Here is an 18,552-nt window from a genome sequence, read left to right as displayed (position 1 = left end):
TTAAAAACAGAAAACAAAAACCAAGAAACAAAACCTTGAATTGTGGTCTTGGTTAGATAAATCCAGTGTCTGGGCTTCTTCAGTGATAGTTTCTATTGACTGACCTATTTTTTTTTCCTATGTATGACTCATATGTTCCTTTTCTGTGTTTGCTTTGTAGTTTTAAATTGAAACTGGGCATTTAAAATTATATAGCAATTCTGGAAATTAGATTCTCCCTCCTGCTCAGAGTTTGTTATTGTTTTTTGTGTCAATGGTTTTTTTTGTTTGTTTAGTGACTCTACTGAACTAATTCTGTGAAGTCTGTATCCTTTGTCATATGTAGGCCCTAAAGTCTCTGCTTGACTAGCTTAGTGGGAAGCTAATGACTATACAGAAATGTCCTTAACTGCCTAGAACCAACAGGTTACCAGTCTTTGCTGATGGACCGTGTGTGTGTGTTGGGGCATGTCGTTCAACTCTGCTTTAGCCCTTCAGTTCCTGCTTACACAGAGCCTCAAAGTTACCCCAAGGATGAGTATCAAGTAGAATGATAATTTTGAAAAACACAAATGTAAACCATTAATACATTTTCAGTCTGTTATCTATTATTATTCTCAGCCCAGATCATTTGCTCTTTGTAAGCACAGGAATTTTCTGACTTATAAACACATAACATATATAAACACTGAACTTACATACCTTATAGACCTCACAACCAAAGAGAAAAATAAAAGGGAGCTTTGAGCTTTTTGGAGAATCTATGGTTTCATAAGGAAAAGAAAAATAAGCTTCCAAAAAGCAGACATAGTCTTGGGTAGTATTTTTCAGCTGCCTGTATCAAAATTACTTGGGATGTTTGTTAAAAGTCAGGTTTGTGGCTCCGTCCCAAATCTTTTGATTCAGAATATCTTTGGTGAGGTCCAGGGTCTGCATGTTAAACTATCTCCCCCGGTGATTCTTATGAACACTAATGACTGAGAAACTATTTATGAGAGATGATTCTGTAGGTGCCTTCATGTCAGGGGCTAACTGGCTCATGATATTAACTGTGCTCAAATATTAATCTCCCTTTTCAATGTCTGATCTTTAAAAAAATTTCACTTTATTATTACATTTACTCCAAGTCTACCAATTAGAGATTTATTTGCATCTATGAGAATATTTTTTAACAGCTGCTTGAGTTAAAGGATTAACATTTACTCACAGCTCTTTAAAAATTAATCTAATCAGTTTGCATTTATCCAAACAATGGATCACGGTGATTTACAAGGAAACAACAAAGTTTTGTTATATTTTACTTTGAAAGGAAGATAGATACTTTTGTTGGATTCAGCAAATTTTAGGGGAAAAATAGGCCTGTGTTAATCTATGCAATAAAAGCATGGATTGGAAGGGAATATAGAAGTTGCTAGATAAAGTAGTAGGTATTTTCCCCTTTCAAAATATTATGCAAACAACCAGAAAAGGGAGGAAACACATTTCTTTCTCCTTTTAATATTACCCTTGCTTTTAGGACGTTGAATTCAGATCAATAAAATTTGTATTAAGGAATTACTTCAGCTACTCTAGGGCTAGTTAGGCTCTTGTGGGTTGTCTGGAGACCTAATTACCACTTAAACCATCATGTGGAAGATTCTTTATGGAAAAATGTCTTCTGGTTTACAAACAACACACTTCCTGATGTACTTTTTGATTATTTGAGAGTTTGAGGTTGGATCAAATTTGGATGCATGAGATTTATCTGTGTTAACATTCCAAGCTGATTTCTCCCAATCCTCTGTATACTTTTAGACCATGTCTCCTTGAGAAGTTTTGTGTTTAATTAACACAAATTCAATGTTGAAAAAAACAATTAAGGGAGTTTAGATTCTTATCAAATTTAATACATTCAAAGGTGGAAACATGATTTAAAAAATTATTTCATGTTTTGGGTTTTTACTGCTTTGACTTGTCTCTATTAATGAGAGTAATCAATAGACTCTTCTCCCTTGTCCCTTCAAGCCAGTTTAGGATGCATTACCCTGCCTTCAGTTTCCAGAATTCTATTACAAATGCACAAACTAGTAGCTCACATTTCTTATTTCCTTCAAGGTATTGCACAACGATGTACAGCCATCAAGTACCACTTTTCTCAGCCAATCCGCTTACGAAACATCCCTTTCAATTTGACCAAGACAATCCAGCAAGATGAATGGCACCTGCTTCGTGAGTATTTCCGGGAAAGGGTCAGAGAGGAAGCGGTGTCTTTCTGAACAAAAAGTATTCCCATCAGCCGTTTCAGATCTGGACTGAAAGATGCTGTGCTGATCCTGCGTGGGCCTCTGGGCCCCATCTGACTTGGGCAGAGACTCAGAGGGTCATCTCACCATGCCGAGGTCACAGCTTGTTTGCAGATCAGACATGTGAGAGTGAGGCGTGGGGTTCTGGGAGACAGTGCAGTGAGCTTGTCTGTCCTGGTGGCATCTGTATACAAGCCACATCCTGGGTGTTTCCTTTACCAAGTCATGGGGTACAAGACCCTGATCTGGTAATTGTCTCAATGAGCCCAGGAGATTATACCTTAGGTGCTCTTATTTTTGTTTTGTTTATCCAATATTCATTTTAGTTACCGTTTCTGTCTCAGACCTTGGTGTTTCTACTCAAATATCTTTATTGAGTGTATGTTATAATTTTCTCAGAAGGTGTCTGTTACCTCCACATCTTGATGGCAGGAACTCTTTTGTTACTGTCAGGAAAATGTGAAAGTCTAGAAAGGATCGTCAGCGTGACACCAAAGAAAACTGATATCTACCTGAAAACTATTGATTCGCGTTGCCTAGGGATAGCTAATACAGGAAAGTAAAAAAAAAAAAAAAACTAGGCCTAATTCTTTTTAGTGTTTACCGCAGTCAGAGGTTGACATTGTCATTTCCAATGCAGTCAGTACAAGGACTTCAGTGATCTTGTTTGGTGACCAAAGTCACTACAAAGGCAGAGTTTCATTTCGCAAAGTAAAATCTCTCTGCAGAGCAAAGGGCTCTATTTTGAATCTCAAACACATAAATGGAAGCTCTTAAGATACTGCCCACAGCAGTGGTATAATATTATAGATATTGTGATCGGCACATTTAGAACTTGGAAAGTCCTTGGCTTAAATGTGGTTTATTTCTTAATAAACCTGAAAACTCCTGAAAATTATTTTTGGCTGGCTGATCTTAATGGTCATTTCTCAACAGACCTTAGTTAGAGCCTTATCTAAGTGTTCTTATAATTACTTTTGAGCATGTTTGGGGTTCTTTGCCTTAATCATCTATCCAGAAAGCCACATAGTCATTGGTTTTAGGTGAGAAAAGATCATTACTGGGTCCTGAAAAAGAACCTTATCTCTTTACTCTGTGTTTGTACCCTGTCACTGCCCAACAAGACCACATTGAGCACTGTCCTCCTAATCCTCTTTGAGGTTCTCATGGAAAGATGCTTTCAGCAGTCTCAGGCGTGGCTCTTTCCAAGACAGTCACACTTGGTGATCTGTACCATGTTTACCAGATAAGCTTAACATGTCTGGTACTAATGCGAATCCCAAGTGGATTATATCTGAACCTTGTGTGTATACATTTTAATGGCCATAGAAAATAAAACTTGAATCACAGGGAATTTAGGAGGTTGTGAGATTATGGTGGCTGAGCTATGATGATATTGAATGTCTCAAAATGACCTACACTGTAATATTAAACAGCCCCTTTAAATGAACTGTGTCTGTGACCCCTAGCTCTGTGATGTATACACTTTCTCTTCTAGGCTGCAATGCCCTGATTCAGTATAGATGCTCTGAGCTGGAAATAAGAAATTCTTTTGAAAGAAAGGGATGAACCATGTGTGACAAGGCCAAGACTGGAAGCTACCATAATTTACCCTGTATACACCACCCTGAGTTGCCCGGGAGCCACAGGAACACACAGTGAGGTGGTGTCTGCCTGGGCACCTTCGCAGAGCCGCCCACATTCATGCAGCAGGGTGTGCCTATTGTCTGGGCTCTGTATGTGCATAGGTGTGCATGATCCACCTTGCCCAGGACTGTTGACTGGTCTCAGGGTCAGCCTTATGTTTGGGATCTATTGCTTTAAGAGGGATCAGAGAAATTTAGCCACAATTTTTAAAAGTATCTGCATTCAAATTTAAAAAAGGAGAGAGGAAAATAGAAAAAGAAAATAACAGGAGGGTGGGCAATCAGAGTATTCAGTGTTCATTGCTCAGTCATGTCTGACTCTTTGCAACCATGTGGACTATAGCCCACCAAGTTCCCCCATCCATAGAATTCTCTAGGCAAGAATAGTGGAATGGGTTACTATTCCCTTGCCCAGAGCATCTTCCTGACCCAGGGATTGGACCTGCCTCTCCTGTATTGCAGGCAGATTCTTTACCATCTGAGCCACCAGGGAAGCCCAGGGCACCAAAGTACATGAAGTCAGTCCATCTCTTGGTTATGGCCCAGAAGGTGGGGAGGGGATGGGTTCCTGGCCCCGTGATCACAACCATTGGTGGTTTTGTGATAGACCAAACTTGACAGTTGCATATACAGTGGGCTTGGCCATGAAAACAGCCCTTCCTTAACCTGAGTACTTGGATGCGTGGATTGTAGGACCTGTGTTTAAGGGGAGAGGGCCTTTATGAGCAGGTGTCTTATATGTGCATCTTGGGTCCCCTTTTAGGTACAACTGCTTTCACTTTCTCAAATTCTTTTTGAAAATAAGCAGGAGGAAATATAACTGAAAAATAAAATAATTGGCATCCTTGGTGTGCAGGTAAAACCATGTTTCACTGTAGCTGACTTTTTAGACTTTTTCCCCAAAGTCAAATTAATTACAGTCACTGCAGTTGGTGGTGACCTAGGTTTCTGTTGCTCTTTGAAGGATAATAAAGATCTTTTGCAGACCTTCTTCAGTTTGTTCAGTACAACCTTGTTTGTTTGCAAACAGACTCTTAGTTTGTTAAGTAACTCGTTATCTATAACCCTCATTTGCCCTGGTGTCCTCTGGTCTGTGTTCTACTTGGTATGGACTTTTCCATGGATTTAGAGAAGGCAGATGCTGATACCTCAATTCGTTATACCCGGTCTGTCCTCTTACTGAATACCTGGGAAGTTTATTTCCTAAATCACCTTGGCCCTATAGACACTATGCCTATCCATGCAACTTATTAATTTTCACAGTGTATACAGAGCTCTTCATTCTCTAATTTTCAATAACTCTCCTTCTTGTTATTTTGAATGTTTGTATTTGAGATTAGATTTAAGAAGAATCACTGCTGGCTTCCTGGGCATGGCTGTGGCTGTCCTGCTTTGTGGCTGCATTGTGGCCACGGTCAGCTTCTTCTGGGAGGAAAGCCTGACCCAGCATGTGGCTGGACTCCTTTTCCTCATGACAGGTACGTGGAGCACCTCTGACACCTTTCCCAGAAAAAGTGAAGGCTATTCTGCAGCATGTAGCTTCACTTTGTTATCTCTCTGTTAATTTTATTTTCACTTGTGAGAAAAGCAACCAAAAGGTTCTTTGGCTTTGGTAGGCAATACAGAATTTAAAGAAAATAGCAATGTTAAAAACACAGTCCTGATTTCCCTATTGTGGTGCATTGCAAGATTAGATGGAGATGTCTTGGGTTTAATCTCCGAATGAGGCAGATCTGATTTTTCTGTCCCATTCTTTCATATTGCCCCCTAGCTCTGATGTGGACTCTTAGCAAAAGTGGACCATTGGTTCTCAGGAACCCTCCAGCAGAGGATGATAGCTCAGCACAGCCCATGCCTCTGGGCAGAAGGTCAGCTCAGTCCATCCTTAGTGATGGAGTCCCTGGTGTCATTTTTATGCACAAAAACACATTCATTCATTTATTTCTACAGATATTTTTTGAGGACTTACTGTGGGCCAGGCACTGCTTTACATACTAAAGACACACAGAGATTAAGGCAATAAAATCCTTCCCATTTCTGTTGTGAGGAGACACAAATGATCATTTATGACAGCCATAAAAGCTGTGAGAAAGAGAAACGAGTTGGCCTAGGGGACCCTATTCTAAATGGGGAGTGTGCTGTGGGCAGAGGAAGGCACAATGCCAAGCCCCAAGGAGGGCTGGGTTGATGCTTGTGTTTTGAGCTACAGAGAGACCAGTGTGGCCGGAGATCAAGGAGGGGAGGGACAGCATCCTGTGAGGCAGAGAAGCGGGCAGTGGCTTGGATTTTAATCCAAGGGTGATGGAAGTCACCAGAAGGTTTTAAACTGAGCAGTGACTTCATTTTAAAGCAGGAGGTTGGGTGGGAAGTGTGTGGAGACACAGCTGGTCTTACCGATTAGCAGGTGAAGGACATTTTTACCTAAGAAGGAGTCAAAAGAGCTGAATTGAAGGCTGAAATTGAACGTGGCTCTGGGGAAAAAAATCTTTCCTCCTGCTGCTTCTCAGGACATGAGTGTGATAGTGATGAGTGAGTGCCAAGTTAGCAGTCTCACCCAAGTACACTTAGCATTGGGGCGCTATTACTCTAGATGTGCAGGCACTTTGAATAAGCTTATTTTTGCTTCTCTGGAGTCCTGTTACTCAAGTGAGCATGACTGGGTTTTCTGACACTTCTCACTGTCACGGCCACTTACTCAAGCCGGTGTTAACTGGAGGCAGCAGCACCCCTCGGTGGTTGGCACTATCTTCTCTGTCTTTCGTGACTGACAGGTAAATGGTCAACCAGTCAGCCCGCCTAACCCAGTTCTGCCACAGAGGCCCTTCCTTCTAAGTTCTGTGTGAGGCTGTAACTGGCAGTGATCTGGAATCTGGATGATCACTGTGAACAGAGCACTTAGAAGCCACCTGGGTCCTGAAAAATTCTTAGCAGAACATCAACTTTTCCAAATTTGGGGGATTACACAGAGACTGAAGGACTGTAGCCCTGGGAGGCTAAAAATCTCCCTTTTCTTCCCTTCCTTTATTAGCTGAGGCCTCATTTTTCAAACTCTTGTCCTCATAGACATCAAAGTACAGATTCACTACCCCCAGCCCTGAAAAGGCCCCACGTTGTATCCTTAGGAAAATGAAAGGGGCTGAGGGTCAGACAAAAGCCTCAGTAGTATTAGTTTTTAAAGGACACTTTTAATGTGGGTAATGCATGGATAATTTAGGATGCTCTTAGATATAAAACAATTGTTGGCATAAAAATAAATCATAGGGCCATAAAAGCCAGCCTCATTGAGCATTCCTTGGGAGGCGGAAGGGCTTGTTTAGTTTTAAATGAGAGGAGGTGGGAGTTCAGTCTTGGGTCGCTAGGAGCAGAATTAGGAACAGAGTTTCTTGAGCCAGGCCCACCTGCCTCCACTCAACCCTCAACTGAATGTGTAACTTCGGGCCAGACTGACTCAGGGCTCAGCAGGATTTATCATTCAAAGTCCCTGTGCAATTGTTAAACAAAAAAGAATAAGCAGAACAATAGCCACCATAGCAAAACCCCACTGCAACCCCCCTCCAAAATCCCAAACTTGTGAACTTGAAGTTTGATGACCAGTCCCGGAGGATAAACAGACACCACATAACACTGTTTGGCTTTTTTGTTTTTGATTTTGATTGTCCAAACAACATTTTTTTTTGGACTAAAGGGAAAATCCACTTATAGATGTCACCATCTGAAAAATTAGGTTGTTAAAATATTTTCCTTATCCTAAACCAAGTCTTGCCCACATCTTTGTCTCATGAAAACAAAAGTAAACAAAGGGGAGAGAAGTGGCTGTGGCTGTAAAAGGGTAGATAATTCAGGGCATTCTCATGATGGAAATGCCCTGTATCTGGACCATGAAAGTGGTCACATAATCTGCACACATGGTGACATTCCGTGGAACTAAGTGTGCACACACACAAGTGAGTGTATAAAAATGGTGAAATCTGAATAAGGTGGATGGATTGTATCATTGTCAGTTTCCTGGTTGTGCTATTATCCTAAAGTCATATAAGACATTATTGTTTGGGGAAATTGAGTGATGGGTAATGTAGGATCTTGCCTACACACAAGTTATTTTTTAATTGGGTTATAATTACAATGTTGTATTAATTTCTGCTGTACAACATGAATCAGTTGTAAGTGTACATGTGTCTCCTCTTTCTTGAGCCTCCTTCCCACTCATCCTCCATCCTACTCACCATTTTACTTCTTTCAACTGCATTTGAGTCTACAGTTATTTCAGAAGAGAAAGTTTAAAGAAAAAAAGAAGAAAAATGTTTGCAACCTTCATCATTTGGGAAGTATTTTGTTTTCTAGGCTTCCATTTAACATTCTACCAAATCCATTCCCCATGTCCCTATATTGTTCTGTGTTCCTTTTTTAATCAATTTTAATAGCTGCATTTTCTTCCATGGAGGGGATTTGCTGTGCTGTAGTCCTGTACTATGGGATTTAGGGAGGTTTGTTTCATTTTTGCTACTACAAATAATACCTTTCCATTTCCTTGTAAACACTGAGATAGCTGTGTTAATCTGCTGCGTGAGATAAATTAGCTATAGGACCTTTCCATGTAGCAGCAGCAGATGAGAGCAAATAAGGGTTAAAAGAATTGATTTTAATTAAGCAGAAATGTCTTCGGCAGTCCTAGTCAGCGTCACTCCCACCGATTTTTGATGCTAATCTTAGCCTCTTCTAAGGCGCTGGCATCTTCACTCTACCTGAATTTATTAGTCAAACCTTCAATGAAGATCCTCAGTGATGTGACAGTTAAGATGTTAAAATGGAAACTTGGAAACAATCTCTCCTTCTGCCGTACTGCATACAGACAGCTCTTGATTACCCACATGTGGAACAGCAGGGTTGTAACTGTCACTTATCCTAATTCCCTTGGGGCTCTCAAGCAGTCCGCCAGCAGGGCCAAGGGCACAGGGCCCCAGATAAAACCTTCTGACTTCATGTCCTCTGGGTTACACACCCTGTCACTGAGGCGTATCCAGAGGACAAAGGAAATAAGACTAATGACCCAGGGTGGGGGGCTGCCCTTGACCAGACAGCACTGTCTTTGGGCACTGCTAGTGAGTATGTGCCTCAGCTTCAAGTGATGCTTTCATTAGATCAGCATTGTGATAGAATGATGATTATCATTTGTTAGACATATAAATCACCCCATTCCAGTACTCTTGCCTGGAAAATCCCATGGACGGAGGAGCCTGGTAGGCTGCAGTCCATGGGATCACAAGGAGTCGGACACGACTGAGCGACTTCACTTTCACTTTTCACTTTCAGGCATTGAGAAGGAAATGGCAACCCACTCCAGTGTTCTTGCCTGGAGAATCCCAGGGACGGGGGAGCCTGGTGGGCTGCCGTCTCTGGGGTCGCACAGAGTCGGACACGACTGAAGCGACTTAGCAGCAGCAGCAGCAGCAGCAGCAGCAGACATATAAATATTTTCAAAAGTTAATTTATTCAATGCAAATATTTTGGGGCCTCCATTCCCCATCATAGGCTGTGCCAGGAGTGACCACTGCTAACAATACAGGGCTTTTGGGACAGCAGAGAAAGAAGAAACAGTCCAGGCCACCCCAGCCAAGTTCCAGGATGGGTAACACCCACATTAGGCAATCCATTGTTTTGCTTCAATACATTCAATTTTTGTTTTTTTAAAAGGCCTCCTCTTTAGATGTATTGACTTATCTAGGGTATCTATTGATTATTTCCTAAAACTATAGGTTCTTAATGCTATATCTGAAACTCTTGGCGCCAGGTGCACTTTGGAATTCAGGATTTTAAAAATATATATTTTTTAGATTTTTAGAAAGGTAATATAGTGCATGTATTCTGTATTATCTAACACCCTAAGCAGGGTCTAAAATCAAATACATTAACATTTTTGCAGCCAAACATATGAATATTCACACTAGGCAAGATCAATAAGGACTGTCAATAGCCTTGTGTCACATCAGACCAAGATTTGCTGGTCAATTACACTGCTGCAATCTCTCAGAAGACAATTGCATGCTTTCTGGGTTTAGTAGTTACAGCCTGTGGATCATGTATTTGACTTTTTCAAGAAGTGTCATCTGTCTCTGTTAGTCCTGCCCAGTCATTTAGTTAAGGCAACTTAGCAATCGCTCTTTGAGTAATCTGTGTGAAAAGTAGCATGAAGCTTTGTGTGTGTGTGTGCAATTGCAGAGACCAGAATGATGGGCAGGCCATCTTTTGAAGGAATGGGGAAAAAAAAAATCAATGTTTATGCCTTTGGGTGTTGCAGCTACGTTATTTATCAAACAGGCTAACCAGGATGAAGCAACTTCCGCTCTCTTCTGCCTTTCAAGCACATCAAAGGAGGATGGTGAGAAGAGTGGGCCCAGTTACCCTAATTATACTGTACCAGCTGGCCATGGGCACTGAGAAGAGTTTAGGGAAGGAAATTAGGTTGATGATCTGAGATGCAGCATAAATTCACTTCTTTCCTGATCTGAAAATATCCCTTCCAGTCTTGTAATTCTGTGATTTCACCGTATCTTCTAATTAAGAATTTTGGCAGAAAACCTTTTAATATTTTATAAGAAAAGTAACTGCCTACAGGGCTCTTCAGAACCAGTAATTATTCACCCTTTTGATGATGCTACCAGCAATAGCCAGGACAGAGGCTTGGGACTTATAAACTCCTTTCCCTTGGCACCACTAGCTGGGCTGAAAAGTGTCAGTGGTTGCCCCAGGGAGCTCCTGGTTGGTCAGGAGAGAGGAGAAAATGAAGGAAAAGTCTAAGAGAAGAAGAAAGAGAGGTGACCTCTCTCCTCGTGGATTTTTAAAAAGGATCATTTGATTTAGAACTTTGAAATGCAAGGTTGGTACCTTATCTTTCCATGCCCTCATCCCGTATCTTGCATTAACTAAGTTGCTACTGACAAAAAGGCAACATTATCTGAAATAACTTGCTACCTAGATAAACCTTGCATGCTAAGTCGCTTCAGTTATGTCTGACTCTTTGTGACCCCATGGACTGTGACCCGCTAGGCTCCTCTGTCCATGGGATTTTTCCAGGCAAGAATACTGGAGTTGGTTGCCATTTCCTTTTCCAAGGTAAATCTTACAGAAGGCAGTTTGGAATGAATTGGTTCTTAGGTGTGTAGAACTCACTGCATTGCAGAACTCAGTTTTGTTCAGCAGGTTTTGCTGACTCCCATATCCTCTGTGCTGTTAGGCCCCATGTGGAACTGACAGGAAGTCTGGGGTGGGGAGGGGTCTCTACTCCTTTTCCCTGAGATGCGTGCTTGGAAGTGAATGGAAAGAACATTTGGGGTTCATGATCACATTAGTGTCAAGAAAATGATAGCTGTGACCATTAAGAACTCATTCAACTCAGCTACCTCTATGATAATCAGAACTGGGTCTGGAACCTAGGAGGGGCTTACAAATAATTCTTTTTTATTTTTTGGCTACGCCTCACAGCTTGTGGTAATTTAGTTCCCTGACCAGGGACCTGTGTCCTTGGCAGTGGGAGTGCAGAGTCCTAACCACTGGACCTCCAGGGAATTCCACTTATAAATAACTCTTGAGCAACTGAGTGAAAGTGAAAGAAAGTGAAAGTTGCTCAATCCTGTCGGACTCTTTGAGGCACCATGGACTATGCTGCTGCTGCTGCTAAGTCGCTTCAGTCGTGTCTGACTCTGTGCGACCCCAGAGACGGCAGCCCACCAGGCTCTCCCGTCCCTGGGATTCTTCAGGCAAGAACACTGGAGTGGGTTGCCATTTCCTTCTCCAATGCATGAAAGTGAAAAGTGAAAGTGAAGTTGTTCAGTCGTGTCTGACTCTTAGCGACCCCGTGGACTGCAGCCTACCAGGCTCCTCCGTCCGTGGGATTTTCCAGGCAAGAGTACTGGAGTGGGGTGCCATTGCCTTTTCCATAGTCCATGCAATTCTCCAGGCCAGAATACTGGAATGGGTAGCCTTTCCCTTCTCCAGGGGATCTTCCCAACCCAGGGATCAAACTGAGTAAATAACTCTTAAAATAGTAAAGTTTTGCTTAGGCCTCAAAGGTTCGTCTAGTCAAGGCTATGGTTTTTCCTGTGGTCATGTATGGATGTGAGAGTTGGACTGTGAAGAAGGCTGAGCGCCAAAGAATTGATGCTTTTGAACTGTGGTGTTGGAGAAGACTCTTGAGAGTCCCTCGGACTGCAAGGAGATCCAACCAGTCCATTCTGAGGAGATCAGCCCTGGGATTTCTTTGGAAGGACTGATGTTAAAGCTGAAACTCCAGTACTTTGGCCACCTCATGCGAAGAGTTGACTCATTGGAAAAGACTCTGCTGCTGGGAGGGACTGGGGGCAGGAGGAGAAGGGGATGACAGAGGATGAGATGGCTGGATGGCATCACTGACTCGATGGATGTGAGTCTGAGTGAACTCCGGGAGTTGGTGATGGACAGGGAGGCCTGGCGTGCTGCGATTCATGGGGTCGCAAAGAGTCGGACACGACTGAGTGACTGATCTGATCTGATCTGATAAAAGGGATAGAAATGTACTTCATACATTGAACACATGCACACAATGTTATGGGCTGGATTGTGTGGCCCGCCTCCCATTCATATGTTGAAGTTCTAACTCCTAGAACCTCAGAGTGTGATTGTATTTAGAGGCAGGGTCTTTAAAGAGGTAATTAAATCTAAATGAGGTCATTAGGGTGGGCCCTAATCCAAGGTGATTCGTGTCCTTATAAAAAAGAAGAAATTTGGACTCAAATAGTTATCAGGGGAAGGACGTGTGAATGCACAGGGAGAAGACCACCAGCTTTAAGCCAAGGAGAGAGACCTTGCAAGAAACTCACCCTTCTAGGACCTTGATCTCAGACTTCTAGCCTCCAGAACTGTGATAAAATAAATTTCTGTTATTTTAGCCATCCAGACTGCTGCTACTTTCTTAAGGCAACCCAGGCAACTAACACACATGAAGACTATAAGACATGTGTAGGGAAATAAAATAGAATTCAACAGGGTCAAAACTGACCAAGACTACTAATCTAGCTGCACCAAAAATGTTTTCGTCCTTTAAACACTTTTCCTTAGCGTCTTTGAAGTTAGAAGGGTTTTTCTTTCTTCTTCTTATATCTTGAATGGAGTAGGCCTCTTTTCCAAAAGCTGGTTTCAAGCACTGGAAACACTGCTTTGTCTCCTGTCCCTGCATTTCTTTGTAATAATCAGAAACAGTGCTGCCCAGCCCATGAATAAGAGCTGTGGCAGCTATGTGCGTGCAAACTTCCTTAGAGCTGTGAGGGTCCAGAAAGGGGAAATTCCTAGATATGCTCTTTGGCTCATCTTTACTTTTCTCTCACTCAGAACCACTTCAAGAGCATCTTGGAGGGAGAAAACAACGTCCCCAGAAGAGCAGCCTCTGGGGACAGTTGTGGGGAGGGGGAGGGGTAGATATCAGACATATTTATGGGCTCATGGAGTCTCTTCTACCCCATCCCAGCTGAGAGAGTAAAGGCAGAAGGAAATAAAGCAGGTTTTCATCAAGGTTTGGTGATGTCCTATTCCAGAAAGAACTTAAGTGGCACAGAGATGTGTATATTTCAAGATAAGATAAATAAAAATAAGAAATACAAATAAGACAAAGAAGCAGTCATGTTTGCGAGGCAAGATGGATCCAAGGTAGCCAAAAAGCATCCCATGAATTTGCCAGTTTTTGCTCCTGGGTGTGGGGTGTGGGTACAAATGTATACCTTTTAGGGAGTTTCAGCTCTCTGGCAACTTGGTGGGGGGAAAAAAAAAACTATTATTAGTGATATCATTCACAGTGTCTATGAGGTAAGCACAAACTAAGTGCCCTGGGCATGACACTCAGGGCAGAGAGAGATTAAATCCTCAGGTTACAATCTTTTTCTATTCAGTATGAGCTGGTGTTGTTACGCTGAAATTCATTTCACTCAATAGATGACCAGCCCAAGTTTCGATGCATGAAGCAGGGTACTTAAAGCTGGTGCATTGGGACAACCCAGAGAGATGGGATGGGGAGGGAGGCGGGAGGGGGGCTCAGGATGGGGAGTGGGGGACACATGTACACCCGTGGCTAATTCATGTCAATGTATGGCAAAAACCATCACGATATTGTATTATGTGCATTTTCTAATTGTTGTACAATCATTGTTTATATAATAAAATGAGGAGAAACCAAGGAAAAAAAAATTCATTTCACTCAAAGCAGTTTTGGGTGTTGGCAGGGGAGAGATGCCAATAAAATCTAAGTTTAGTATAAAATCAAAAGGAGTACGTGCAGAAAGAAAAATTCATGACTCTTTCGATTTTTATTTAGCTGTATAATACTGAGTACTAGATTCACTAGGAAATTTTGGGAAATGGCCTGGCTCTATGCTATATTGTGGAATAATACAGTCTCTGAAAATTGGCACAGGGAGGGACTTCAGGAACCAAGCCCTCATTTTCTTTCCTAGACGAAACTCAGAGAGGTTAGGTAATTTCAAGGTCACACAGTGATTAGTAGCAGAGCTGGGGACCAGAATACATATTATTTGCATCCCAGCCCAATGCATTTGAACATCAAAGGCTGCTTAAGAGTCTTAGTTTGAACTCATACTTTCTGAGGTCATTAAAAATATGTTACTTGTAAAAAGCTTCACTTTCAAGCACTCAGCTGTGTGCAGACAGATAAATGCAGATTAGAGTTGGTTCTCCTGTGAGCAGGTTACTGTTCTATTTTTAGTATTTTACCTGTTGATACTCTAGAGATCAAATTCTTCTGCCTATTGTTCTATTACCAGCACTCATTAGACCGGCCTTGTTACATATAAAACATTGTCTTTGTTTTGCTGCCAGTGAAAACATTCATGTAGATGCAAGAACATTTGCTCTTTACATGGTTTGAAAAAAAGCAGAGTAGTATTCTGGTTTTAACTGGACCAATCCTTTATGAAAGACTTAGTTGCATCATGATCTTTCTTTAGAGAACTGAAAAAGCCATGTGTTTACCATAATAATTTGGAGCAAGAAGTCAGAAAACAAGATTTTATAAAACATAATTGCTTTAGAGTCTAAAAATATAATTATGCCAAGAGTAGGAGATATCAAATCACCTCAGATCAAGTGTCCTTTTCATTTAAAACATTTCTAAATGCACATTTGGAAAAGGATTCAGGCAATGTATCCTTATGCGATTTAAGTGCAGACAAATTCTATCACTTAAAAATGTCATTAAGGGGAAAAAAGGAGGCATTAAGGTGATCTTTCTTTCCTCCTGGCTGCTGCCTGTTCTGAGTTTGTTTTCTTCTGGTGTTTCTGATCCCCAAAGCTCTATTAAAAAGGGATATAGCGGTCTGTTACTTTTCACCTTCTCTTTACAGTTCCAAACCTGTCTCCGAATCCTATGGAGATGCTGCAGAGATCCCTAAGGTTACCAAAGCAATTTTCCAGCAAATGGATATAACCTCCTTTGTACACAAGGATAAACCAAAATACTAAAAACAGATATGTAGGACTCAGAACAGAACGAAACATTCTGATACTTGACTGGATTTTTGTATTTATTACCCACCTTCAGCTCGGCAACTGCCTTATTGCAATCCCATGCCTACCAAAAAGGAGCATCCTTGGGGTTCACTGTGGTGAAATAGAACCATCTACATCCATGAGTACTAAGAATCCTGTCTTTTGGGCTTTTGCAGCATTTTTATCAGAATGCTGATTTTAGTGTTCTGAAAGGACAATTGTATATAACATGTTGACATGAACAAATTAAATTGTTCATTTTCCTTCAGTTCAGTTCAGTTGCTCAGTCGTGTCCAACTCTTTGCGACCCCATAAATTGCAGCACGCCAGTCCTCCCTGTCCATCACCAACTCCCAGAGTTTACTCAAACTCACGTCCATCGAGTCAGTGATGCCATCCAGCCATCTCATCCTCTGTCGTCCCCTTCTCCTCCTGCCCCCAATCCCCCCCAGCATCAGGGTCTTTTCCAATGAATCAACTCTTCGCATGAGGTGGCCAAAGTACTGGAGTTTCAGCTTTAGCATCATTCCTTCCAAAGAACACCCAGGACTGATCTCCTTTAGGGTGGACTTGTTGGATCTCCTTGCAGTCCAAGGGACTCTCATTTTCCTTAAGCCACCCAAATTACCTGCATTCTGAGCGGTTGAGTTATAGATCTCCTATATATGATGTCAGCTATTTTACATCAACTCCAGCTTCTTGGATTTAATTTATATTATTTTAAATTTTTGTATCCATTCATTAAAAAAAAAAAAGATTTTTGAAACCCTACAACGTGCCAAGCTCTGTGCCTTAAAAGAAACTTGTAAAAATTAATTTGAGATATTATTCACAGACAACCAGATACATTTCAAGGATAATGTTAATTGAAAAAGAAAGACTTGGTATGACTGCAGCTCTCTAAAAATGCATCAACTCAGGTATAGAACAAAAGGAAATGAGACTTGGGACTTCCCTGATGGTCCAGGGGTTAAGAATCTGCCTGCCAATGCAGGGGACACAGGTTCAATCCCTGGTCCAGGAAGATCCCACATTCCTTGGAGCCTCTAAACTCGAGCACCACATCTACAAATCTGGCACCCTAGAGCCCGATCACCACAACTAGGGAGCAGCCCTTGCTCACTGCAGTTAGAGAAAGCGTGCACACAGCAAAGAAAATCCAGTGCAGCCAAAAATAAAATAAACAAAAATAATAAAAAGGAAATGAAAATTGTTTGTATTAGGGTTGAGTGATTATAGAAGATTTTTTCCTTAAAAATAATCAAAATTTCTAAGTTTTTAAGAAGAAAAAAATTCATATATACATACCATTTAATTTAGATAATTCTGAATAATTCAAGTTACCAGAATTTCCTGCATCTTTTTTTTTCATTCCTGTGTCTCCAGAACCTAGCATACAGTCTGGCACATAAAGGTTTTGCCAATGTTTGTTGAATGAAGTAATTCAAGTGAAAGAATTGTGGATCTTTTATTAATTTGGACTCATCATCTCATTTGTTGATCTGATGTTCACAAAGGCCTGTCTGGCATTTGCCTGTAGCCGGCAAAACAGTAACGGATCACTCTGCTCTCTTTGTATTATTTATAGGAATATTTTGCACCATCTCCCTCTGCACTTACGCTGCCAGCATCTCCTATGATTTGAACCGGCTCCCGAAGCTAATTTATAGCCTGCCTGATGATGTGGAACACGGCTACAGCTGGTCTATCTTTTGTGCCTGGTGCAGTTTAGGCTTTATTGTGGCAGCTGGAGGTCTCTGCATTGCTTACCCATTTATCAGCCGGACCAAGATAGCACATCTAAAGTCTGGCAGGGACTCCACGGTATGACTGTCCACACTCAAGTTCACTGCTTGGTGGCCCCGTCCACAGTGCGGACGACTCTTGAAGGGGACGGAGCAGAGTTTGAGTCAGGATCCCAAGCACAAATACCGTCTTTTACATTCCAGTCTGTTGCCTGCCAGCCCCTTGTGGATGACTGATATCTAATCATGCAAAACCTCCATACTTTTCTAAGGACAAGACTACTGTGGATTCAAGTGCTTTAATGACTATTTATGCTCTGACTATGAGGAGTTAGGGAACAGTGCCATGGAACATTTCTCGGTTTAGAAAGAGAGGAAACTGCAATGGAAAAATTTGTACGATTGCCACTTATTTCAGAAAGTTTGTATATAACAATTACCCGAGAGTCATTTCTATTTGCAAAAGGATTCATAACAAAGCGAGTATAATTTTCTTGTTGTTGTACCATGCTTGTTAAATTTTCATGCTGCACCTTCAGAACTTGTCCTAATGGTGTCTTGTTGTGTCAGCTCCAGATATTTGTGCATTATTTGTTGATGTTTTTTGTTACAGGAAGATTCTTCTGTTGCCTTATTTATTTTTAATTGAAGTCTCTTCTCCTCCTTTGTACTGGAATCGAAATCATAAGAGAAACAGACCAACCGTGAAAGAGTTACCCTGTAATACTGTGCAGTATTGTTTGAAGTCCTGTCTGTTGTTCAACCTGTCTCTTCATGTTAACCGGATCTCTGCATTAAATGACTGCCTCCTTGTTAATCTGGGTGTGTTCTTCTGTCTTTCAGCCATGGCAGTAGGTCTCCCTAGCCATTTGGACAGGTGAGAACTCTTGTTTTTCACAGACTTGTTTCATTTCAGTGAGGTTGGTCATTTTTATTTATCTTTTGTGGCACCCACACATATGCTATTGACAAAAGATATCATTTTTCAAGCTTCTTTTAAAACCTCACTGAAGTATTTTGAGTTTTCTTCTCTCCCTCTTCCTCTCTGTGTGCGGTCTGCCTGGTACGTAGCCAGTGATAAGGATTTACAGTTTCTGGCCTTATCCTTGGACCTCCTAAGCCAATGGGTTTCAACCTTGGCTGCACAGCAGAATCACCTGCTTAATCATCTTCACTTGTACCTAAACTGTGCCCTGTCCCAGAGCAATTATCATAGAATATCTGCAGCTGGGCCTCGGCTTGAATAATTTTGGAAAAGAAACACCTCAGGTATGACGTGCAGCTGTGATAAAGAGTCACTGTACTGCGTCAGAGCTGTGGTTATCTCCTTAATAGCTAACATTCATTTAGCACGTACTGTGTGCCAGTAACTGG

General features: G+C 41.5%; 1 protein-coding gene across 1 annotated transcript in view; it reads left to right on the top strand.

Annotated features, from left to right (window-relative positions):
- The window catches only part of TMEM178A (transmembrane protein 178A), a 58,234-nt gene extending 40,239 nt beyond the window's left edge, over window positions 1–17,995 (top strand). The window contains exons 2-4 of the mRNA XM_070379692.1: window positions 2,074–2,187; window positions 5,248–5,385; window positions 17,022–17,995. Of these exons, the coding sequence (XP_070235793.1) occupies window positions 2,074–2,187; window positions 5,248–5,385; window positions 17,022–17,263 (494 nt within the window). The 3' untranslated portion in view covers window positions 17,264–17,995. The remainder of the gene's footprint in view (window positions 1–2,073; window positions 2,188–5,247; window positions 5,386–17,021) is intronic.
- The last annotated feature ends 557 nt before the right edge of the window (window positions 17,996–18,552 follow it).

This window comes from Bos mutus, chromosome 11 (genome assembly GCF_027580195.1).
Source record: "Bos mutus isolate GX-2022 chromosome 11, NWIPB_WYAK_1.1, whole genome shotgun sequence".
NCBI classification, from domain to species: Eukaryota; Metazoa; Chordata; class Mammalia; order Artiodactyla; family Bovidae; genus Bos; species Bos mutus.
This window is presented reverse-complemented; position numbering and strand designations above follow the sequence as displayed.